Source organism: Myxocyprinus asiaticus, chromosome 30 (genome assembly GCF_019703515.2).
Source record: "Myxocyprinus asiaticus isolate MX2 ecotype Aquarium Trade chromosome 30, UBuf_Myxa_2, whole genome shotgun sequence".
NCBI classification, from domain to species: Eukaryota; Metazoa; Chordata; class Actinopteri; order Cypriniformes; family Catostomidae; genus Myxocyprinus; species Myxocyprinus asiaticus.
In genome coordinates, this window is record NC_059373.1 from 17,881,530 (window position 1) to 17,907,780 (window position 26,251).

The window sequence follows — 26,251 nt, forward strand, 5'->3', positions numbered from 1 at the left end:
TGATCATTCGCCACTGACCACGATATTGATGAAACGCCTAATGTTATCAGAAGCCCCAAATAAACCCCACCTGATCTATATGTAGGGCTTTACTGGTTGTTTAGATCAGTGTTACTATCAGAAATAATTATTTCTTTAGTTATTAATTAATATTTAAATTAATTAATTGAATCTAACTCATTAAAACCTCATATGGGGCTCCAGTAAATGTAGTGCGCTACGTTTAGGAGCGGGTTTGGTTATTAGCAATAATTAATAATTATCAAAGATAAATCAATAGAACATTGATGAGAATCAATGTTAGCTTTTTTAATCCTTTAAATCAACAATTATCAAAGATAATCGTTAATGGTTAACATCGATGAAACATTAATTAAAATTAACACTAGCTTATTGATCATTCAAATTCAACAATCATCAAAGATAATTATCAATTATCAAAAATCAACAGAATATTAATAAGGATTAACATTGACGGGGCACCACCCTGAAATCAGGGACTAATAACCAGATAGTATAACAGTCTCAATATTAGATTTTTCCTAAGAAAACATCGACATCCGAAGAATATCGATTTTCGGGAAAAAACAATGAATTAAGGCTTGAATCTGAGCACTGACATCCCGTCAGCATGACACAGGCATATGCAAAACAAACCAAAACACTTCTCTTTGTAATATAAACAAAGTTTATTTATGCAGTAATATCAATTAATAATTAATACAATGCAGTCAATAAACTTCCGACTTACAACTACAAACTAAACAGTGATATGATTAGATATGGAAATCAAAATAATCCTATAACACATGAGAGTGTGTGTGTGTGTGTGAGAGCGAGTGTGTGTGTGTGTGTGTGTGTGTAAGGAGGGCACAAAATGGCGGACGTGACTCTCGTGGAGAGTATGTCACGCGAGACTTCCGGCCAGGGAATATGGCCGCGAATGTGGGCGGAGAGAAACCAGTCAATGGTGTCTACCAGTTACTGCGTGTATCCGCTTGTACAATAGCTTAGGCACAAAGCTGAGCTTTAGCATGAAGCTATCTACGAGCCAAAAATGTGTGCCAGAATGTTTGTGAGGGGTCGCGCGTGTGTGTGCGTGCGTGCGTGCGCGTGTGTGTGTGTGTGTGTGTGTGTGGTTAGTACGAGAGAGAGAGAGAGAGAGAGAGAGAGAATTAAGTGATGGCCCCAAAGCCGATTTTGCAATCATGGGAGAGAAAGCAGCTGTTAGTTTATCACTCAGAGACGTGGTGGACGGCTCGTAAACAGTCCCACGTTCTTTGATTCTTTAATGGATAAACTCAGTTTGCCGGTCTCACCCGCGATGGCGAAAATGCACAACAGTCCAATTTGGTTTGACCACAATACAGCAAATCAAATTCATGATAATTAATACCCTGAGTATTAATAATGAGCGGACATGGTGGTCCGTAAACTGTACAAGCAAAAACCTTGAAACACAAGAATAACACACTAGAATATTCTATCTCTGCCCAGATATAAACTTCTTACTTGAATCGCATGAGGATGCAGAATGTGTGTTCATCCGTCCTTTAACTCAGACTCAGTTCCTCGAGGCTCGGGTGATGACGGGAGGCCGTTTCCTCGTTCTGTCGGCGGGCGTACGGCTGCTGATTCTCGGCGGGCTGGCGGAGAAATCAGAAATGTTGACTTGATTGAAGACGGAAGAGAAATCTTTAATCTCTTCACTTCTGCAGGCAAACGGATGAAGATGCGGATTGCTCGGCGGTCTCCTTCGGATCCATTAGAGTGTTCGGTTGAACACAGAGTAATCTCAACTCGTCCTGCGAGATGGAAATTGTATGGCCACAGTTTCAAGTCAGACGATACTTCCTTGTGCCACGAGGTTGCACCTGAGAGCAGCGATGAGCTGCATCTACCCACTGCAAGCAAAGTTGCTGGAAGCAAATCCCGGAAGCATTTCAGAGGTATTTCTACTCCTGATGATGTCATGTTTGAGGGACGTTCTGTTGTGTGCCTCATCCAATAGGAGTTGAGAGTTCGATCCTTTAGTGAGCAAGGCTTCATGGGATTTGTAGTCTGTTTTGGACTCCCTTTGTTTGATTTTGGTGCGATTTTTATCAGTAAGATTTACGACTTGGTATGTGGGGGCTGAGTTAGGTTTTACGACTGTGTTAGGCCTGCCTTTGTCTTCTATCTGAATACATGAGGCCCAACATATATGTATAAGAGATGACAATATTTTAACGTCTAGCTGAATCAGGGAAATTGGACGGTAACTCTTACACTCACTTGGATCTTTGTCCTTTTTAAGAATCAGACTGATCCAGGCTTGCGTCATGGTTGGCGGAAGCTTTCCATTCTTTAATGATTCTGTATAAACTTCTAACAAAAGTGGATTCCAATTCTGTGGCATAAGATCCTCCAAGGTTATCTCAGAATGAAGATAATTTTTTTGCTCAGTCGTTAGTTTAGGAAATTCTAATGGTTCCACAAAGTTTCTAATATTCTCATCAGTAGACGAAGATGTGGAACTACAGAGATCAAGATAGAATTCTTTAAAAGCATTATTAATATCAGTGGCTGAGGTAAATATTTCACTGCCTGAATGGTAGAAAAAGACTCTCTCTGTTTTATATATCTAGCCAGAAGTTTTCCTGCCTTGTCCCCCGACTCAATGTATAACTGTCTTGCCCTGAATAGCCAAAACTCCACCTTCCGCGGCAAAACAGTATTACAGTGCATCCGGAAAGTATTCACAGCACTTCACTTTTTCCACATTTTGTTATGTTACAGCCTTATTCCAAAATGGATTAAATTCAGTATTTTCCTCAAAATTCTACAAACAATACCCCATAATGACAATGTGAAAGAAGTTTGTTTGAAATCTTTGCAAATTTATTAAAACTAAAAAAATGAAAAAAAAATCACATGTATACAAGTATTCACAAATGTCAAAATGTCAAATGTTAATATGAGTGGATTGTCTCTCTCCACGTGGAATGTGAATGGATTGGGGCACCCCATAAAAAATGTCCACCCCATATCGTCCCATAAGGTTGAGGACAGGCAATAAGAACGAGTAAACTGACAATAGCAAGCGACAAGCCTTACACTGTAAGTTGATCAGCTAATGTATAAGTTTGCAATGTTTTTATTATTTGCAAATAATAAACCAGCTCATGTGGATTTTTTTATAACTCTGTCAGTGTTAGCTAAATGTATTGTTGGCTTCCATGGCTGCAGCACGCAGTGTTGTTTGCCCGCTAACTTATTTCTAATCTGGCAACCCGTGGTGTCGAAATACTATTGGGAAATAGGCAGCGGGCGAGTTCACACAGGCCAAAACACAAACAGAAATTCCAGCCCAGAATGTAAACTTCAAACTAGAATATACTGGCTGTATCATTGTTTTCGAAGAAGCTAGTATTTCAACTTAGCATGTTTCCTAAATCTCTGATAACATATTATGATAATTTTATGCTTTAGTACAGTAAATATATTTCATATTGCTCCTTTAAGGAGTACAACTTTTGTGCACATTTAAGGAAAGAAATAGTGGTATTATCAGTATGCAAAACAACCAAATCATTAATTATCATGTAAATCAGTATCAGTAAATCAGAGCGAGGTTAAGTTAGTTTTGTTTTTGATATTCCAGACATTATATTCAGCGATAAACGGCGATAACTCTTAAACGGCTTATATTATATAAGGTTTATATTGGACATGCAGTTCCGTATTCAACCACTAGGGGTAAAAGGAATTGTTGTAAAAGTTGCGCACTGTCCTCCTCTACTGAATGACATTGGTTTTGTGCCTCTATCTCCTTCAACAAAAAAGCTATTACAAAAAGAATGGTGATTTTGGGCGTGCAGTTCCCTTATTCAACCACTAGGGGTAAAACGAATGGTTGTGAAAGTTGCGCACTGTCCTCCTCTACTGAATGACATTGGTTTTGTGCCTCTATCTCCTTCAACAAAAAAGCTATTACAAAAAGAATGGTGATTTTGGGCGTGCAGTTCCCTTATTCAACCACTAGGGGTAAAACGAATGGTTGTGAAAGTTGCGCACTGTCCTCCTCTATTGAATGACGTTGGTTTCATGTCTCTATGTCCTTTAACAAAAAAGCTATTACAAAAAGAAGGTTTATATTGGACATGCAGTTCACACACGAACCTATTACAAATAATAATAATAATAAATAAATAAATAAATAAATTTTAAAAAAGAAAGAAAAAAATTGCACTTTCTCCACGGTCCCTTACTTGCCGCTGCGACAGGAGGACCTCTTGCGGGGTAAAACACATTGCAACGGCTTTTGCAGGCAAATGCTCATAATATCGAGTGAAAATCATGAAAACAAGCTTTAATATTATTAGCTTTTCATGTTTTACAGTAATACTATTCTGGAATATATTTTCTAAGCCGTTTAAGAGTTATCGCCGTTTATCGCTGAATGTGTCTGGAATATAAAAAACTAAATTAATCTCGATGTAAATCTGTAAGTGTCATGTTTAACTGAAAATGTATTTAGGATTTATGGATAATTGTGCCAAACTAGAGAAATAATACATTATGCTTTACAGCCTGTTTTATGACGTTCAAAAAAATAAGGGATGGGAGACTGAAGTTCACAAAATTTGGTAGCTCGAGGTTAATGTCGTTTTGCAAATCAGGGTGGAAAGACAAATAAAGGAGAGACATCACAAGAACAGCAGAAAAGACACTTTACAAGTATCACATCATCAGTTACTGAAAGCATTTGGTGGGCATGTTTCAGAATAGACATTGATGATATTTAAATGTTTTATATGTGTATTTTGCAACGAACAGAAAAATCAGCACTTCAGTAAAAACATGATCAATTAGCATACAAGACTGTTTATGATCACACTGTAAAATAGAACTTCAAAAGCAGTTAATTTCGTGTGTGTATTATAAAGTATCATATTAACCATAGTAACCGCATAATATTCAGTGATGTGCATGATTGCAGACTTACCCACTTACTTGTCAAGAAAATATGATCTGCTGACAGAGAATCAGCAGAGATGTATTTTTGATCCGCCTTGCCCTGTCACATGATCGTGAGACTTTCATTGTATAGTAAAAGGGTTTGTCCCACTGTCATGTTTAAAGTGTGACTATATATAGCGAAACTTAACTGGATAGTTCAGCCATCAATGAAAAATCATTTACTTACGTAATGTTGTTCCAAACATGCATGACTTAAATTTCTTTCAAGAAACACAAAGTGAGATGCCACCAATTCACTTTCATTTTATGGAAAAAGAAAGCCAAAAAAAAAAAAAAAAAAAAAAAAAAAACGTTTGCAATTAAAGTGATTTTGCTGTAATTTGCTGACCAAAGTGTAATTGCTTAACCCTGTACCACATTGTATAAACGACTTCTGTCTTTTTTTAAAGGAATATAATGGGTTTAATAAAAGTTAAGCTCAATTGTCATTTGTAACAATTGTAATAATTTAGACTCAAAAAATCTCGGTTACAGTGAGGCACTTACAATTAGAGTGAACGAGACCAACAAATTGTTTTAAAAGTATAGCCACAAGACCCAAAAACGATCATAAAAATGATTCAACAACTTTACAGCTCAAATAATGCACACGCTTTAACAAAAGAATTACTGTAAGTGCTTTTATAAAATTATATGTTTTCTACCTTTTAACCCTCCAAAAATTGGCCCAATACACTTTCAATGCTAGTGCCTCACTGTAACCTGGATTTTTGCTTTTTTTTTTTTTTTTTTTAAGAAAAGGAGAAAGAGTCAAAATTGTCTTTTGTGATAATCAACGTTTAGCCGCAAATGCTGTCGAATGAGCTTAACTTGTATTGAACCTGGAATATTCCTTAAAAATAGGATAAAATTATGGAAATCTGGATTCACACAATTTTAAATCATTGCTATTTTAACCAATAATAACAGTATGAGACCATTAACAAATGTTGTTCTTTCAGCCTAAAAAAGGGTGGATATGTACGTATGACAAAGCTACTTGAGATTTAAATCTTAAACACAATTTGAAAATGTTCAAATATTATTTATGAATGCACTTACAATGAAAACGTTCACAGTGTTTTGACTTACAAGACAATAATGGCACAATCTGTGATGAATAATTATTGTTTATTTTTATATTAATTTCCTCCTAAGGTATTTAGACATACATGATTTCCACCTTTCCTTCTGAAGCTTTTATGATGGGTTTTTATAAGCATAAGCCAGTCCTTTAAAACCAAGCTCAGGTTCTGAAACACTGCAGTGGTCGTCAACGGGGCTTGCTGGTTGTCTGGCAGGACGATTCATTTAGCTTTGGTGGCCTTCTGAGCAGACTTGGTCACCTTGCCACCACTGGAGGCTTTCTTTTCGACAGCCTTGATGACACCAACAGCAACAGTCTGCCTAATGTCGCACACAGCAAAATGACCTGAAAGACAATAGTGGAAAGTTGGGGCGTTCATGTAAATCCAAAACAGTAATAGACATTATTTTTGATATTTACACCTTTTGATTCCTTTTATGTCAATCTCAACAGAATTATGACTCTTACCCAGTGGTGGATACTGTGAGAAGCTCTCCACACACATAGGCTTGCCAGGGACCATGAGAATAATTGCTTCATCTCCAGATTTGAGTGCCTTGGGGTTGTCCTCAAGCTTCTTTCTTTTCAGAATGATGGTCGAGCTTCTCTTTGAGCTCTAAAACTTGCAGGCAATGTGAGCAGTGTGGCAGTCCAGGACAGGGGCATAGACCTGAGAGACCTGACCAGGGTGACTGAGGATGATTACCTGTGTGGAAGGGGACAGAGATGATAAAGCACTCGATATCCCATCAGTTATATAATGAAAAGCATGAAATATCAGATCACTTATCTAACCTGAGCTGTTAAGTTGGCAGCCTCCAGAGGGGGATCATTCTTGCTGTCTCCAGCAACGTTGCCATGACGGATGTCCTTAATTGACATGTTCATGATGTTGAAGCCCATGTTGTCACCGGGCTGAGCCTCGGTAAGAGACTCATGGTGCATCTCAACGGACTTGACCTCAGTGGCCACATTGGCTGGGGTGAAGGTTACAACCATACCAGCCTTCAGAGTTCCAGTCTTAACACGACCAACAGGCACGGTTCCAATACCTGAAGTTTTGAAAAGAGTCTTTAAGACAGCAGAACATTCAGGGTTTCTAATCTCTCAACAGAGGAACTAGTGAATGAGGCTGATTTACCTCCAAACTTGTACACGTCCTGCAGGGGCAAACGTAGAGGCTTGTCAACAGGCCGAGAGAGTGGCAGGATGGAGTCCAGCGCCTCAAGGAGGGTAACACCACTGGCAGAACCTTCCTTCCTCTCAATTTTCTATCCCTTGAACCAGCTCATCTCTTTTCCATAAGCATAATACAAAGGGAGATCATATACACTAAGGCAGGGGTTTTCCAGCTTTTTGTATCCGCTGAACCCCTATTATCTAAAGTATTTACTTAAAAACCTCACAAACCCCCTGGATTTCCCCCATGAACCCCCAATGGTTCTCAAACCCCATGGTAGGAAACTCTGCCTCTATGGGACATCTACAAAATACAACCCCTTCAAATCCTGGGGAGAGTAGATTCTCACGTTTGAGCTTGGCTCCAACATGTTGTCACCATGCCATCCAGAAATTGGGACGAATGCAACAGTGGCGGGGTTGTAGCCAATTTTCTTAATGTAGGCGCCGACTTCCTTGGTGATCTCCTCATAATGCTTCTGGCTGTAAGAGGGCTCGGTGGTGTTCATCTTGTTGACTCCAACAATAAGCTGTTTCACTCCCAGTGTGTAGGCGAGCAGGGCGTGCTCACGGGTCTGTCCGTTCTTGGAGATACCAGCCTTGAACTCACCAACACCAGCAGCAACAATCAGCACAGCATAGTCAGCCTGGGAGCAGGGATGAAATAAATATAAAAATCATGAAATTTATATTTACACTATTTACGCATGTTAACATGTGCTATGTATGTTGAAAAACAAACAACCCTACCTGAGAGGTACCAGTGATCATGTTCTTGATAAAGTCTCTGTAGCCAGGGGCATCAATGTTGGTGACGTAGTACTTGCTGGTCTCAAATTTCCAGAGAGAAATATTAATGGTGATCCCACGCTCACACTCTGCCTTGAGTTTGTCCAGCACCCAGGCATACTTGAAGGAGCCCTTTCCCATCTTAATGCAGACAAATATTTATAATTATATTTGTGAAGTTTGTGAGACCAGTGATTTGAGAAGGCAAATGAATGGATTAAATAAGCAATGTAAAACTTTATTTTAATTGGATTAACTGCTTCTATTTTTTATCATTATCAAGTCGCTTTGGATAAAAGGGTCTGCTAAATAAATGTAAATATTAGATTTTCCTTAATATCGATTTTTTAAACATTACAAATGGTGCATTAACAGGTCTGCTTTAAAGAAATAGTTCACCCAGAAATGAAAATTCCTTCATCATTTACTTATCCTCTTTATTCTGCAGAACACAAAGACTTTTTTTAGAAGAATATCTCAGCTCAGTTGGTCCATAGTGAATGTGAATGGTGACAAAAATTCTGAAGCTCAAAAAGCACTTAAGGGCTTTTAAAAGTAATCCATAAGAGTCCAGTGGTTTAATCCTTGTCTTCAGAAGCAATATGATAGGTGTGGGTGAGAAACAGATCAATATTTTAGTCATTTTTACCATCTTTCACTTTCTTCTTTTGTTTTTCACATTTTTTGTACATATTGCCACCTACTGGGCAGGGAGTAGACTTTATAGTAAAAAAGGACTTAAATAGTGATTGGTTTCTCACCTACAGCTATCATAATGCTTCTGAAGATATGGAGTCTTACAGATTACTTTTATACTGCCTTTGTGCTTTTTGGAGCTTTAGAATTTTGGTACCCATTCACATTTTGCATTATGAGAACCAACTGAGCTGAAATATTCTTCTAAAAATCCTTGTGTTCAACAGAAGAAAGTCATACACATCTGGGACAGCATGAGGGTGAGTAAATGAGACCATTTACATTTTTGGGTGAACTATCCCTTTAATGATTATTATAATCTAAATTCCAGAATGGCTACAATATTATAAAGGAAACTAGGGCTAATTGTAATGCAGGGCCCAGGGAAGATGTCACAAGGGCTTTATTTCAGTTTATAGTTTAGAGCCAAAGTACATAAATGTGTATTTGTATATTGGTTTCAAACACCAAGTTTAATCTTTCTAAAATTAGAATAACTTTTGTAAACTTCATTATTAAATTAAATTTTAATATAGTTTTTGCGATAGCTGTTGGGTAAACAAGTAAACACAATAAGACCACATTGGCATACATTGAGCAAAGGGTCAACTATACATTGAAGGTAAATTTTAACCATATGATTTAACTTTTATAACCTTTTTCAGGACACATGTATTTTTTTCACAAATGGCAGGGAGGGGCAAATTGTCTCGTGTTTTAAATGTTATTTTACACTATTATTTTTTTTTTAGCAAAAACAATGGTTTGTTACCTTTTACATTTTGCTGTTACATGATTTAATTGTGTTACTTTATTGTTGTACTGTTGAAAAGCATTTGCTAGGCTGCTTTATGTAAAGTTTCATTGTTACAATTAACATTTTGAAAAATGTGAAGATTTACTCCTTCCAATTTCATCATATTGAATCGTCATCTTTCACAAACTGTTCAAAAATATTTGACATTTTAACTGATTTAATTTCGTTAAAAATTACACATTTCAATTTGATGGAGCTCTGCTATGAAACTGAAACATGTCAATGTACACTAAAACAGGTTTAGTGTACCCCAGTGTGAAAACGTGTTCCATGAACTGCAGCTTTCCCTTTGGCGCAATAATGGTAGAAATGTTCAGTAGCTTAAAAGGTTTGTCTACAAAGAAATTGACTTACAAAAATAAACCTGCCAAGGAATATTCATTGCAGCAGCCTAAAAAGCATGGCGATCAGCCTTGCTTTCCCCTATTAGAAAAGCTTCCAGTTTTTGAACATTATATTACGCAGTGACTATTGCCAAAACCACTACACTGTAGATGTCGCTCACACCACATTTGAAAGACACCCAGAGCACTCTTAACAAATAGATCAGTTTGTCATATCAGTCACCAGGGTGTGCAATGACGTACCTCAGCGGCATCTTTCTCAAACTTCTCGAAAGTTCTCTTATCGATACCCCCACATTTGTAGATGAGATGCCCAGTGGTAGTGGACTTGCCAGAATCGACGTGGCCAATAACCACGATGTTGATATTAGTCTTTTCCTTACCCATGTTGTAAATTCACGGTGGAAAACCATGGATGGTTTAGTTCCAAGCATACACTTTCTAACAAAAACTGCACATCGAGTAGCGTTTAAGTAATTTATATATTGTGATAAATTCAGCACAAAAGGATCAAGCAAGTGAATTCGCTTGTGCATGCTGCAGGATCATGAGTCAGACACGCACCCCTCCCTCTATTCATCTCATGTCCTCCATGTTGTAGGACTGGCATTACGGCACCAGCCATGTTCTTCCAGTTTTGCCACAAAGTTAATTACAAGCATGACCATAAAAAAGGGTTCGGTAAAATGGAGCAAGTTTAAAAGGGAAAACTTACGTAATACGTTCTGTAGGCGCTTTGGAATGTATATCATTCTAAATTACAATTCTGCCGGGATTCGTTCACTGAAAAAATATATCAAGTAAAATGTCCAATCCAAATCTTTCAATAACACATAAATATTAAAAGCGTTTGACGCTTTACACCCTTTAAACACGTACTAACACGATTAGGAATATAACGAGAGGGGCAATGTAAACTTACCAGGCAACAAGCACCCAACAGCCCCAAGCAGACCAGAGAAGAGAAGAAGAAAAAAAAAAAAAAAAAAAAAAAAAAGTCACACCATCTGTCTAAATTTTTTATCGGTTCAGACAGGGTGGGCGATGAAGGAACACTTGCACCACATTGATGGTTCATAAGAAGGGTACCATAGGTAGCTATACTGCGCACTCACAATTGTGGTTGCATTAAGACACATCAGTAAAGTGGGCACAGAAGCAAATACCTGGCTGCAGTCAAGAAACATGTTGAAACAGCTGCAAGGGGCTATGACAAGTTATATTACAATTGCCCCCCCCCCCACTGACAACAAGAGACAAAAAGCTTTTCAATTTAATACCTTTATTAGTTTCTTATCAGCAGCTTCCTTGCAAAATTTTACTGTGGGAACAGGTGCAGTTCTAAACCATTTCAACTCAAATTTAACAACTGAAAGAGGCACTCAGTCAATTAATAATGTAGCCACACTTAATCCAAGTTGGTTTCCTTTCCTACGAAAATTTTTCCAATGGGATTTTATCAGCATTAACCAGTCTTTAAGTAGAGTGCCCAGGTTTAGAGAAATTTCAGAAGGTTGGGCAGAACATGCCACAACCTTCAGAACAGCATAATCAAGGGAAATTCACTTGGTCTTGGCAGCTTTCTGTGCAGACTTCGTGACCTTGCCAGAACCACCAACTTTCTTCTCAACGCTCTTGATGACACCAACAGCAACGGTTTGCCTCATGTCACGCACAGCAAAGCGACCTGTAGATAAGAGGAGAGATCAGCTCAAGAGCTCTGCACAAAAACAGCTACTGGAAATACTGATGGAGGAAGCAGCAGGTGTAGTGAGGAACATTTGAACTTACCAAGTGGGGGGTAGGTAGAGAAGCTCTCAACACACATGGGCTTGCCAGGAATCATCTCAACAATGGCAGCATCTCCAGATTTGAGGGCCTTGGGGTTGTCCTCAAGCTTCTTTCCGGAACGACGGTCGATCTTCTCCTTGAGCTCCGCAAACTTGCAGGCAATGTGAGCAGTGTGGCAGTCCAGGACAGGGGCATAGCCCTGAGAGATCTGACCAGGGTGGTTCAGGATGATGACCTGTAAAAAAAGTAATCAGTTAGCTTAAGCGTTCACAGCATGAGTTATGGTAACTTAAATTCAGGAATTTTGAGGAGGGGGGGGGGGGGGTTGACAAGAGCAAGATTAACCTGAGCATTGAAGCTTCCAGCCTCCATAGGGGGATCGTTCTTGCTGTCTCCGGCCACGTTACCACGACGGATGTCCTTAACTGACACGTTCTTGACATTGAAGCCGACATTGTCCCCGGGCGTAGCCTCAGCAAGGGACTCGTGGTGCATCTCAACGGACTTGACCTCAGTGGTCACATTGGCGGGAGCAAAAGTCACAACCATGCCAGGCTTGAGGACTCCAGTCTCTACACGACCCACAGGCACTGTTCCAATACCTGAAGGGAATGGAGAATGTCTAAGAAATAATCCAGGTTTTCTTGGGGTTTCGAATCTGGAAAACCTTGAGGAATTCCCATCAAGGCGAGGAAGATGAAAACCCACCTCCAATTTTGTAGACATCCTGAAGTGGCAAACGGAGGGGCTTGTCAGTGGGACGGCTGGGTGGCAGAATGGCATCCAGGGCATCAAGAAGAGTAACACCATTAGCATTACCCTCCTTACGCTCGATTTTCCATCCCTTGAACCAGCCCATCTAAAAGTTGAGGAAAAAGTCAAGAGAATTAAAAATGCTTACTTTAAATTGGGTCCCATTTTACTTGGAAAGTGGAAAAGGATGGATAAAGAACTTACATTTGAGCTGGGCTCCAGCATGTTGTCACCATGCCATCCAGAAATTGGGACGAAGGCAACACTGGCGGGGTTGTAGCCGATCTTCTTGATATAGGCGCTGACTTCCTTGGTGATTTCCTCAAAACGAGCCTGGCTGTAAGGGGGCTCGGTGGAGTCCATCTTGTTCACTCCAACAATAAGCTGTTTCACTCCCAGGGTAAAAGCCAGGAGGGCATGCTCACGGGTCTGTCCGTTCTTGGAGATACCAGCCTCAAACTCACCAACACCACCAGCAACAATCAGCACAGCACAGTCAGCCTGAAAGAATAAAAAGCTCAAGATAATGTAAAAATTCTCAATTCAATTTCTCAAAAACACTGTTCAGCAAGTGTGCATGAATGCAGGTGTCGGTGTGTGGGTTTTTTGTACCTGTGAAGTACCAGTGATCATGTTCTTGATGAAGTCTCTGTGCCCAGGGGCATCAATGATAGTGACGTAGTACTTGCTGGTCTCAAATTTCCAGAGAGCAATGTCAATCGTGATACCACGCTCACGCTCTGCCTTTAGTTTGTCCAGCACCCAGGCATACTTGAAGGAGCCCTTTCCCATCTGTTCAGATGAACCACAATGAAACATGAACTAGGTACATGTTCAAGGTACACACTCATGCCTTGAAACCTTCTAAGCATTTATATTCATTTCTCAAGTATGACAGGAGTTCAAGACATTAAAATGACGAATTATGCACATAGAACGGTTATAACAGTGCTGAATGGGGTCAGCGCAAATGTTGAATGGCCTTCTAGCTCGCCATTACAGAAAGAGCAACGTCATCGCGTGGCCCGCACAAGCTCCACCCACTCCCACACCCAGCCGGCTTGCGCGCAGGAACGCGTGCTACCGCCGCCATTTTGGCTCTTGATAACTAAAGTCGAGCCGCAACCAATGCAGAGAAATTCAAGAAAAACGCAACACGTGCTCAACAACTCACCTCAGCTGCTTCTTTCTCGAACTTCTCGATGGTTCTCTTGTCGATTCCACCGCATTTGTAGATCAGATGACCGGTGGTGGTTGACTTTCCGGAGTCGACGTGGCCAATAACCACGATGTTAATGTGGATCTTTTCCTTCCCCATGATGGATTGGTTTCTGTTTCAAGAAATAAAAATACGTTTAAGTTAATAAACGCACAGGAAGTGCAGACTGTCATTGTTATCACTGAGCAGAGATTTCGTAACTGGAGTAAAGATGGCCCCGAGTTTGAACCGGCCTAGATCACCATACGGCAAATGCGACATGTTTCTTTAAGAGTAACCCAGTATTAAGTTACAGAAAAATCCCAAATGTCTGGACCGAAACCAAAAGGATCCAGACATCTGGCTCTCCAGATACTTATTAACAGTTGCTGGATGCGGGAATGTGTGAGGCTTTCAACAAGCCCGTGACTACAAGACAGTTCGTGCCTTTGTTCTGTTCCCGGTTTCCAGCTTTTGGAAGATGGTAGTACACGATTTTTAAGAACAAATACAAATCACGAGTCCCCCTCCAAATATAACGCCAGGTAAGAAAACTTTTTAAAAAACCATTTAGAAAAAGGGGGAAATTCAATAACTTAAGTCCTACATTAACCTCACGTGATGAAATCGCGTTGATGCAACTATAAAATGTGAAATATTCACACGGAACATACACGTAGAGAAAAATCCACCGAATTGCCAAGAAGTTTTTAAACGATAACAAGATATATAAAAAATACAAGCAAGGCCTAAACAACAGAGAAATTATTCACCACTGTTGAGTGATCACTCCTCGGCTACTGCTTCCCTTTACCAGGTAACAGAAAGAGCGAAAAAGCGCTTCGGTTGGAGAATTTATACACGGGAGGAGGACCGACTGGACTGTAACCCCTCCGCATCGTCGAAACATACGTCACCACTTCGTTTCACTCATCATCTGGTCGACTGTCTTAAATTGGTATTTTAAATTTGATAATACTTTAGATATGTTGTGATGAACCTAATTACAAAATATGTGACAGAATCTGTGCAAATATTTTAAGCCACTTAATCCACAAAGGGCAAGAAACAAAGCAACTTTAGAGTGATTGTTAATGTATTTTTGCGGTTTACAAGTTTGTCCATTTAAATGAAGTGTTTGTCCTTTTAGACTGACAGATTAAGATGTTGACCACACAAGCCTATGTTTTGAGCACACATGAGGTGATGAAAATAATCACTATAAACCGGGATTTATCATGGATATAAACTCTACTATTTTGTCACACAGTTTAAATTTGCTCTTTGTAATAGCAGCTGTAACTCTTAATGTGATGCATACATTATTATTTATTCATTTGGCAGACACCTTTTCCCAAAGCAATTTACAGTGCATCCACGGCCTACATGTGTGTTCCCTGGGAATGCTACAAAAAAATAAAAATAAATAATTGAAATATATCCACATCCAGAAAGCAGTTAGTGTAACTTCTTTTATATGAATTTTTTAAATATATATATTTTGCGTAGTCATATTTTTAAATGGTTATACAAGTGACGTTCTAACCCAATATGCTATGTACATATGCTTTCTCGCACGTCAGATTAAGTAAATGTGAGGAAATCAGTATTACAATTAAAGGAATATTCCAGGTTTAATGCAAGTTAAGATGAATCGACAGAATTTTTGGCATAATATTGTTGATAGCCACAAAAAATATTTACTTGGCCCTTCATTGATTAGAAAAAAAGAAGCAAAAATAACATTTACATCAAGGCCCTTACGATGGAAGTGAACCGGGCCAATTTTCTGGTGTATAAGTTGGTGTATTACTAAGTTACCATACAATTCAAATTTTGTAAAAATTTGAGTTACCTTATAATTAAAGTTGTCACATGACCCTTCTTGCCATTGCACATGCTAAAAAAATAAGTGGCATGTAGATGGAGAGAGTCATGCACAATAAGGAAGAAGACTAGTATTCAGAGATACAGTGATTTTTCTAAAGAAACAAAAGAATCATATTATTTACTTTAACAAAATGTAATACATTTTCAGATATATTCACATACAACGTTCAGATTTTGGAATAAAAACAATGGGTTATCTTATAATGTAATGTTGTCAAACACCACAAGATTTAAACATTATATGTGCTGACATGATTTTAGTGTGATAAAATGAGGGATGTACAAGCTTTTACCAGGTTATAAGTTTTACTGGCGTGATGTCGTCATGACAACAAAGTTGTATTATTTGATATAACTTTACACAATAAGGTTAGTAAGCGATTTTAGCACACTAAAATCATGTTAACAAATTTAATATATACATCTTGTGGCTTTACTTTTGAAACAATGTGTATTTAACATTTATGGACTGGTCCCATTTACTTCCATTGTAACTGCTTAACTGTAACCTCAACTTTGCTTTTTTTTTTCAAAATTAGTCAAAATATTTTTTGTAGTAATCAACATTATGCCATAAATGGTGCAAGTTCTGACATGAACTATGTATTTAACCCAAACATTTCTTTAAGTTTAGTGCAGTGATCATTAATTTATTCACTTATTTTTAATATTTTTTTTAGTTTTGTGATGAGAGTGAGACAACCAGTTTTTCTCCTCCGGAGACAGTGTGATCAGCCTATCCTGGATGCAAATTTGTCAGCAATTAACAACAGAACACACAGTTGATAAGAGTGTGGCTTGGCTTATGGCCTTACATTCTTTGCAACCTTATCTCAAAGAACTGGCATCTCACTGAGCCTCCGTTCAACACTCTCTCCCTCAAACAGTTCAGGTAACAGATGCTTCGTCGACATCTGCTATTTTCAGTCAAGAGCAGAGGCACACACACACACATCCAGGCCACACTGTGGCAATCAGAGTGGCAAACATTCTCAGAGGCCGAAAAGGATTGAGAAATTATTAGTTATTGAAAAAAAAAATACTAACATAAATATATTAATTTAATAATTTAAAATTATAGTATAATTGCTTAATTATATTAACAGTACTATATCATCTTTACTGCCATCTTTAGTTTGGCAAATCACAAATATTTGATTAAGGAAAAAAGTAACAAATAGTTAACAACTTTTAATGGAGGACAAATGCATGTGAAAGTATGTAGGACACCACTTTATAAACTAGTTTTCTAAATACCCCAGGTGGAGTTAAATAAGTGTGTAAAAATGTAATCTGTTTAGTGGGCTGGAATTGATGCCATTAATGTCCACAAAAGGTGACCTGACAGCATTAAGAACCACATTTAAAGACATTTTCTGGGTTCCACAAGTTAAGCTTCATTAACAGCATTTGTGGCATAATTTTGAATTCCACAAAAAAATTTAGACTCATCCCTCATTTATTCTTTTAAAAAGCTAAAGTTGCTGCAACAGTTTAGGCACTTACAATGGAAGTGAAAGGGCCAGTCCATAAATGCTAAAATACACACTGAAGTATTACATGTGTTAACATGATTTTAGTGAGACACAATCACTTACTAATCTATATCCAACATTTTAAATTGGTTTCCATGACAGGAAATATAAGACTATTTTATCACCGTAACTGCAATTTTTGCTCTTTTTTTAAATAAATGAGGGATGAGTCTGAACTATCTTTTTAGTTTTTTTTTGGTAATCAACATCCTTTTTTTCTTTCCCTCACACACTCACACCAAAATGTAGATTATTACCATTCACTGCTTAGCTGTCTAAAGTTCCACACCAACAAATGTAACATCCTGCCCTGCCTTTCTCATCACAGAACAAGTAACATCTGTCTTTTTGTATTTTAGACTGAGGCTTTAGTCTGGTCTAGTCAGTCTGCCTGGTTACTGTTGAGGCACAAAGCCAATAGGCTGAATAAATATTTATCCAGATAAACTAGCATTTGGTTTCTCTCTCAGGCACTCAAAAAGTAGGGGGAAGGGCATAGGGAATGTGTGTCACCAAATCAACATCAGTGCTTGGCATGGGATTAGAGTTTAGTCATGCAATGGAGGGGAAAGTCCTAAACTTTTTCTCCCAAGACTATAGCACAGAGCAGGCCTCAATGTAAGATGAAATAGCTTTATACTATTCTGGTTCACTCTTGAATTTTGGTATTGTGGCACTGCTAATGTTATTGTGTTTTTCCTCATTTGTAAGTTGCTTTAGATAAAAATGTCTTCTAAATGAATAAATGTAAATTAAAACATATCAGCAGCAAATATTGTCATGATAGCAGTGCTGTTCATCTTTGAAAGTGCTCTGTGATCTAAAATTCCTTTCGACTTCTAGTGTATATCAAATCTGGAATGTAAGTTTTGACATCTATGTGGAATATTGCACTCTTGTCTAGTTAAAACAATATTACCTTTAAAAATACTTTAAACTGAAATAGTCTGCAATTAAACGTTGTCTAAAAGCATTGGAAAAAAAAAACTTTAAAAAATCCAATATAATCAACCTCTGGGCTTCTTCTAAAAAGAGAATGGCAATTTGAAAAACACAATTAAAGAGTTAAAATCCTCCACATCCCCACAAAATGTCAAAGAATTTAAACTTGCCAATTCACCTTATACATTTTGCATTTTAAGGTGTAATGCCACTGGTGGGGGTCAGGGAAACAAACATCTGCATGTGTGAAAACCCCACGAGTCTGTCTGTGGACCTTTGGTGAGAATGCAAATGTCCACGATTCACAACTGAAGAGAAGGATAATTTTATAACACATTAACATTACAATGTTTTTTTTTTTTTTTTTTTTTTTTTTAATAAAACTTATGGGCCCATCCTTTTAAGAGGGATGGTTTATCAAAGTCTGAGCTAAATATGTTTTCCTTTCAAGCAGGAAAGCAAAAATGACTCATCTACAGTTTTATGAACCAATATAACTCAGGGTATGTGACGTTAACATTGAGTTCATAGAGCAAATTCTTTGCTCCTATGAACAGATAGAAAACTGTAACACAAGAAAGGTTAGGCCTACTTTACGAGTCGACCAGTATTATTTATGTCAGACTATTTTTTATATGCCAGACTAGAGCTTTATTGTCATTTCCACACATACATACTAGGAGAAGTTTTATCTCTTATATTAAAGGAATATTCCGGGTTCAATACAAGCAGTGTTGGGAAAGCTAAGCTACAAACTACTCAACAGATAAATTAGTTAAACTAAGCTAAAAGTGACACTTCAGAGAAAGTAGCAAGTTACACTACAAGCTACACGCCAAAAGTAGCTTGCTACATTTAAACTACTTCATTTTTTTTTTTCAGCCACAGATGCACGGAGCATACCGTCATAGACAAAGCGTCTAAAAGACTTATTCACATGATGTTTATCAAAGCTATGGTACAGTATATTACAGGTTAGTGCAATACAGTATACACTTATACAGTATAGTGCAATACCTACTGCTATGTGCATGTAAAAGACAGCAACATGTAAATTCATATTTAGATATGCTACTTATACACACTCATGTGTTCAACATTTAAAGTCACTATTTTTACATTTTATTTTTCATAATGCTACTACCTCTACAAACACGTTCAATATGAAAAATCATTATTTTTACATTTTATTTTTCAGATTTAGACTACTACCTCAACAAAACCATATCCATTTAAACAATTTCATTTGCACATTCCTGTATAAAAACTCTGCGTACATACAGTATACTATTCATCTTTATATTCAACTATACAATACTGAAATACAGCAGCTAGACACAGAATTACAGGATATATAATCAGAGGCCAAGTGTGTGTGTGTGTGTGTGTGTGTGTGTGTGTGTGTGTGTGTGTGTGTGTGTAAACACATCTGGGCAATAACAATGTGATTTCTAATGGTATCAGATGTTAATACCATGGTACATTTTCATATACAATTACCATATTTATGTACCATTCTGTATTTACATGGTGCTTCAAAGTATTTCAAAGAATACCATGTTAAATTTATATATGATTACCATATTCATATACTATTGTATTTACATGGTGCTTCAAGGTAATTAAAAAATACCATGGTACTTCGCTATATGATTACCATATTCATGTAGCCTATCATTGTTTTCACATAGTGCGTCCGGGTAATGGTACATGTCCAAAAAAACATGGCCATGATACGTGTTTTGATACTCTTTTGGTTGAAAAATGTATTTACCTGCAGAAGTGTTCACAAGCTGCAAACGTGTTGAACTTAATAAAGACCTTCATCACCCTGGCAAACGATAGGACACATTTGCAGGTTTTGTTTCCACTGATTGTAGATCCACTGCAACCAGCGTTATCTTTATTTTCCGTCTTATAAAATACTCCGTGAGATTATTGGCAAGTGAGAGCGTGCACCAAATGATTCAGCAGCGCGAGCGTAAACTTTCTAAGTAATTCAGATTGAATCGCGAACCGATTCAGATTGCTTTCTATCACGTGTGACCAATTCATTTTAAAGAACCGACTCAGATGAGTGATTCATTTGTGATCGGACATCTTTAGTTTTGATTCAAAACTGGCGATAGTAAACACCTTGTGCAAGGTGTGATGTAGCGTTGTAGCTTTTCTCAACGCTAAGCCGATACCTACTCAAAATATAGCTTTGCTACTGAAAAGCTACTTGATTTAAAAACTAGCGAAACTACCACCTCGCTACTCAGAAATGTAGTTAAACTAATAGCTTTGCTATTGTAGCGAAGCTACTGCCCATCACTGAATACAAGTTAAGCTCAGTCGACAGCATTGGTGGCATAATGTTGATTACAACAAAAATTAATTTCAATTTATCCCTCCTTTTAATAAAAGCAAAAATCGAGGTTACAGTAAGAAACTTACAATGGAAGTCAATGGGACCAATTTTGATGGTTTAAAGGCAGAAATGGGAAGCTTATAATTTTATAAAAGCACTTACATGAATTCTTCTGTTAAAACTCATGTATTATTTGAGCTGTAAAGTTGTTTAAATTGTCATTATTACATTTGGTTTTAGGGTTTGTTGACGTTACATTGTTGTGGCAAAGTTGTTAAATTAGCTATAACTTTGCATAGAAAAGGTTAGTAAGAGATTTTATCACACTAAAATCATGTTCGCGCGCATACTGTTTATGTCTTGTGGCTATACTTTTGAAAAAGGGAGTGTTTTAACGATCAAAAATTGGCCCCCATTCACTTCCATTTTAAGTGCCTCACTGGAACCAAGAAAAGGAGGGGCAAGTAAAAACAATTTTTTGTGTGGTAATCAATATTATGCCACAAATGCTGTTGATAGAACTTGTATTGAACCCGGAATATTCCTTTAATATTCCTTTAATAAGTGCTCTCCGATACCTTATTTACAAGGATATTTATTTACAGTAACATTCAATTATTTTATCCTAAATAACTTGAACACATTCATTCTTCTGAAAGTGAGTCAAATGGATAGAACTGATAACAAAAGGTTTTAGCTAGTGTTTCCACTCCGCCCACAAACTGAAATGACATTTTTCCATCTTACGTCAGAGAGACTGTATCAATGTCTTTCTAGCAAGTCAGTCCACTGTTGGCCATCTTTGAAACGCTCTCGGGAGACTATTTCCCTTCATGGCAGTGCAGCTCCTATCTACTTGAATGGAGAAAGACCAAAATCTCGATCAAAGAACACATTTCAAAACAGCAATAAAATCTGACAATACTGTTATCATAATTTCTGATTCTTTACCTCATATTACGCAAAAAAAATAAATAATAAAAATAAAAAAAAAAATAAAAAAAACGCAATTTTCCCGGATCCTGTAGCTAATACGCATACGCGTTCTAGACTTGATTGACAGGTAATGTCTGTATCTAAATGGTGATTGGCTCTTTTACCTGTAAGGCGGGAGTTCCTTTATACATCCGTTGAACGTTCAGAACTTTTTGGTTGAGCGTTACGATTTCTTCCATTCATTTAAATAGAAGTGGCCCATCTCTGCTAAATAAACTCTGACTGTATGCCGCATTCAGCCACGTACATCCGGGTCATTTTCACATCCTAATGGTAAGGTAAATTGTCATTTTCCACTGGCCTGACACTATTAACTGGTCACAGATGTTTTTTTGTTGTTGTTAAAAAACACATTTAAGCTATATACCTTCACAACACTGACAGTAGCCTAAGATCCGCGGTGACGTTTGAAAGACATTTTTATATTTCAGCCTTTGAAAAATGATGTGTGATGCACCCTCTGCTGACCGTCCCTTCACTCATTCATTTTGTACTAATGCACTTTTTTACTTAGACTGCAGCAATTAAAATTGTGTGAGGTGTTTACTCGCACATCATGACATTCAAATGTTTGATTAATGATCCGTTAACAGCTTATAGAGCAGACATCAAATACTGACAAACCAGACTCTGCAAATAATGGACATATTTATTGACAATATGTTTACATTTACTTTGAAGTTGCCCCCATTTTTCTTATATTCGGATGAGAATTAAGTTCTTATTTTGTTGTGTATTACTAGAAACCATTAGAAATACATTTTGTAACAATGTAAAAATAATAATATTGCATTCATCAAGCATGATCAAAAATCACAATACATTGTGATTTACCATCATACATAATACTGGATCATTAAAAGTATCCTTATTCGTGCCATTTTGACTTAAAGTAGCAATCATTCGATTAGCAGTAGTAAAGCTGAAAAATACACTGCAATGCTTTTTTATTATTTTCAAGAATAGCAGTACGATTCATTACATTTAAAAAAAAAAAAAAACTATTATAACTTATTCATTTATACAAAAAACCATTCAATGGTAAATTGTGCTTAAAGTAATGAAAATATAAAACTTTAAGCTTTCAATTAATATTTTGTCTTGACAAATTTGAAATATATTGATGTTCCCTTTCTGATGGTCTCTATTAAGCAGAGGAAGCTTTTAATGTGACAAAACTGATACATTTTCAAGTAAATATGAATGTACCATCTCTGTCAGTCTAACTGTAACAAACTGTGCTTTAAATGAAAATGACATGCCCAGCTGTGTACAATGACACAATTGAGGATAATTATTTATCTTGTTTAAAATTCATGATCTATGCAGCAGTAACATCACTGCCTTTTTTATTATTAAAGCATGAACAATGGTTAGACTGAGCCATTAAAGTGCTAATAAACAAGTATCTCCCATTATTGTAAAAATATGGTTGAATGGTCCCCCTAATCTGTTCTATTTTACATTTGTAACATTTATATTGATTATGAGATAAATATATGTGAGACAAGAGGACATTTTATGATAAAAATTTTATGAGAATATGATTAAGAAATGGAATTACTCTAGCTGAACTCTTAATTGTTTAACAACTGGTAGAAAATTACCAGAGCAGTAAAAAACACTCTATTAAAGCCCTGAGTGAAGTATAATTAAAGAATACCAGAAGAGTGTCTTGAGTATAGATTTAAAAAAAAATTAAATAAGGCGAATTTACAGCTTCCTTCTGAATTGGTCAACAGGAATGTTTTAATTGTGCATATCGGTCTCCGATTCCTCATCTGTCCTCGCCCAGCTCTGAATCTTTCCCGTGCCAAAGATCATGTAAAAGATGGCTCCAAAGGCACTCACTCCTGCGGACAACCAGAACACGTGCCTCCATCCCATAACTGAGTGCTGCTCAGTGAGAACAAAGAGGGTAAACATTAAAAGTGAATTTTGAAATGTGATCCCTAAATGATAAATTAATTTAAACTGTAGTGTTTTAAAATATAAAAGGACTGCTTACATCTTTGGTCAAGTAACCCACTACAATTGGTGCAAGAACACCAGGGATGGTCCCAAAAGTATTGGTGATTCCTAGAAGCATGCCCGCATACCTGAACAAACAGAGAGAAAAAAAGACAGTTATGAAGAGAAAAATAGTGCAACAAAAGTGGGACTTACAATATGATAATTCATACAAGTTATGACCAAAATATTAGTTTTAATTATATAATAAACAATAAATAAAAGTATTATGAAAATTACAATCAAACAAAAAAAGTTAAGAAGTGGGGATACAGTGACCCTAAAAAGTAATTGGACACATGAGCCACAAAAAAAGTATGAATGTATTTGCATTATATAACAAATGATCAAATCAAGTGGCATCTATATGAAAGAAATACAGCAAAAATACACTTTTCAAGAAAAACATTTCACAAAAAGAAGTTGTTTAGTTTTCAAATGATAAACAATAGATATACTGTTCAAAATTAAAACAAAAGGTATTTGGACAATTTGGAAAAATTGGTAATCAAATGTTAGTGAAACAAGTCCATTATAACTTAGATATCCTGTATGTATATAAATAAATCATTTTGGATAAAAGTTATTGCAAAAATGGCTGAGAAAATGTAAGATAGTTTTAGGTCAAGCATAATTCATTTGCAGGTACCACTTGGTTTGATATTTTGTTTCTAATGCTAGGAGATTCATAGATTTAAAGTGTGACTTAAGTGTCAAAGTGTCTAAATGCTTTTTGGGGCCACTGTATTCTTGAACAGAGAGTCAAAAGCAAGTCAAACAATCTTGAGTTTGTACCGTGGTGCAATATCAATCTGGTTAATGTAGACACCAGCAGCACTGAAACCCCCGAGCGCACTGGATGCAGTAAGAGAAGTCACAGCCAGGACACCACTACAACCCGAGAAGCCTACAGCAAGCAGGCACACAGCAGGTAGAAACAGACCTACAGAACACAAGATAAAGCCACAAAAATTTAATCAAATCACTGATAAGCTGCAAGACAGTTCATTCTTTTTTAAATAGACTCTGTTACTATAATTAAGCTGCATTATTGACAATAACTAACTTTTATGTATCCATTTTACATAGACAATGTCACCATAAATATTCAAAGTTTGTAACATGAACGCTTTAAATAAACCCAGCGGCACTATACAGTCACATACAATAACATACCAATAAAAGTGAAGATTTTTCTGACAGCTGTGACACTCAGGAGCTCCCTCTCCAGAAGTGTGTCTGCTAACACACCTGCACCCACTGAGAACAGCCAGCCAGCCAGGTAAGGCAGAGCAGAGAGTAACGAATTCTGAATAACACACAGAATGACAGAGAATGAAATAGTCTACATTTTCTTCATCTAAATTTACACATTTTAGGTTGAGATTTGTCTCATGACCTCTGATTTGCACAAATACTGTAAAATACTGTACATGTGCTGTTTTTTATTTTTTTATTTCTTGTGTAATCTCCTGATTGTCTCACCTGCTGTAATTCAAAGTGGAGCACATTGTCCATATAGATAGGAAGTGAGGTGAGCAGAGTGTAATAAGACCAGTTGCTACACATCTGTGGGATGATAATGGCCCAAAGAGGTACGGAGAACAGCATAGATACTACAGGTACTGACCAACCATGTGGCGTCCCCTAGAAAACATAGAAAATGTAAAATCCATCAGTACAGAAGAGCAAGGCATGTCAAGTTTATAGAATATTTCATACACAATGGTAATTCAAAGTGCTTTACATAAAAATTATAAAGAAAATACATGATAAAATAAAATGTAAAACAAATTAAGAACAAGAATAAAAATTAAAAACAATTATGAAAATGAATAAAAAAAGAAAAAGAATACAGAAATAAAATGATGCAGTGCAATCAATAAGTGCAGCACAGTGCTCAGTGAATAAATCCACAGTTAAACAGATGTGTTTTCAGTCTGGATTTGAATGTGGCTACTGTTTGAGAATGATCTTATGATCCCTGTAGAGTTACACTACAAATAAATTAGGGATAGGTGATTGAAATTGATATTATTGGATGATGCTTGGGGATCCGTGAAAAATGAAAGTGAAGTTAAAAGTAAGAATAAAGAGTGTAAAAAAATAAATAAAAATAAGAACAAAAGTTAAAAGTTAACATTTGCAGAATTTAACTTTACTGTTTCATTCTGAAATCATAGTTGATAGTAATTTAGACAGCTAGATAACAGTAATTCAGAAATGAACCAAATCTGCATTTAGTGTTTATCTCTCCTTGCAAATTATACATTCTTCCAAAAATAGCTTGTATTTATGTTGTATCTTTTTCCAGATAACATTTTAAGAATTTGCTTTGGTTTTAGTACGATGACAATATAAAAGCCTATTTTTTTTATTTTGCAAACTTTTTTTTTTTCACACAGTATAAAAAAGGTCTTTAAACAAAATATATAGCTGCTTTTATATTTCAGGAAGGGGGTCATTTGCTAGGGGATAATCATATTATGGGGTCCTTTGCATCAAGAAGTTTGAAAATTCTACAACACCCTGGTGTATTTAGTTTGGTCGCATTCTTTATTCATCAGCAGTTAAACATAAAATTAGTTCCTACCTGTGAACCTATTGAGTTAATTATGTAATCTTTCTCTTGGTCACTGATTCTGGGATGAGTTCTTGGCTCATCTGACACCAAGATGAACCAAAAAACTGCCCAAAGACACCCAGCACCACCTGGTGGTAAAAAAATAAAAATAAATAAAAAGAGAGAGAAGAGTTATGAAGTGAAATAGAATATTTAAAATATGAAGATTGACATTTCATTTATTATATGTTATTTTATATGAACAAATATTAAAGACAAACTATAAAGACATGGTATTTTCTTCTTA

General features: G+C 36.7%; 2 protein-coding genes, 1 long non-coding RNA gene and 1 pseudogene across 3 annotated transcripts in view; 1 reads left to right on the forward strand and 3 right to left on the reverse strand.

Moving 5' to 3' along the window:
- Positions 1-6,097: 6,097 nt before the first annotated feature.
- Positions 6,098-10,797, reverse strand: LOC127421393 (elongation factor 1-alpha-like; annotated as a pseudogene).
- Positions 10,798-11,178: 381 nt separating this feature from the next.
- On the reverse strand, positions 11,179-14,561 carry LOC127421383 (elongation factor 1-alpha). Its single transcript, XM_051664406.1, has 8 exons — positions 14,429-14,561; positions 13,632-13,788; positions 13,070-13,249; positions 12,662-12,958; positions 12,413-12,563; positions 12,050-12,306; positions 11,705-11,939; positions 11,179-11,600 (listed from the first exon to the last, which is right to left on the reverse strand). The coding sequence occupies exons 2-8, from the start codon at positions 13,773-13,775 to the stop codon at positions 11,476-11,478; spliced, it is 1,389 nt and encodes a 462-aa protein (XP_051520366.1). The 5' UTR covers positions 13,776-13,788; positions 14,429-14,561; the 3' UTR covers positions 11,179-11,475.
- LOC127421394 (uncharacterized) lies at positions 13,798-22,204 on the forward strand. The gene is made up of 4 exons (XR_007893986.1): positions 13,798-14,200; positions 16,226-16,437; positions 18,223-18,301; positions 18,905-22,204. It is a non-coding gene; the product is annotated as an uncharacterized LOC127421394 (long non-coding RNA).
- Positions 22,007-26,251, reverse strand: part of LOC127421379 (sialin-like) — a 10,842-nt gene continuing 6,597 nt past the window's right edge. The window contains exons 7-12 of the mRNA XM_051664402.1: positions 25,975-26,093; positions 24,867-25,028; positions 24,558-24,690; positions 24,177-24,324; positions 23,380-23,470; positions 22,007-23,267 (exon numbers count right to left, since the gene is read on the reverse strand). Of these exons, the coding sequence (XP_051520362.1) occupies positions 23,121-23,267; positions 23,380-23,470; positions 24,177-24,324; positions 24,558-24,690; positions 24,867-25,028; positions 25,975-26,093 (800 nt within the window). The 3' untranslated portion in view covers positions 22,007-23,120. The remainder of the gene's footprint in view (positions 23,268-23,379; positions 23,471-24,176; positions 24,325-24,557; positions 24,691-24,866; positions 25,029-25,974; positions 26,094-26,251) is intronic.

Coding starts and splice junctions, on each gene's coding strand:
- LOC127421383 (XM_051664406.1), bottom strand. CDS start 13,775: ATGGGGAAGGAAAAGATCCACATTAACATCGTGGTTATTGGCCACGTC. Junction 12,564..12,661: donor TGCTGGAGCCCAGCTCAAAT/GTAAGTTCTTTA, acceptor CTCAACTTTTAG/ATGGGCTGGTTCAAGGGATG. Junction 11,940..12,049: donor CTGGAAGCTTCAATGCTCAG/GTTAATCTTGCT, acceptor CTTTTTTTACAG/GTCATCATCCTGAACCACCC.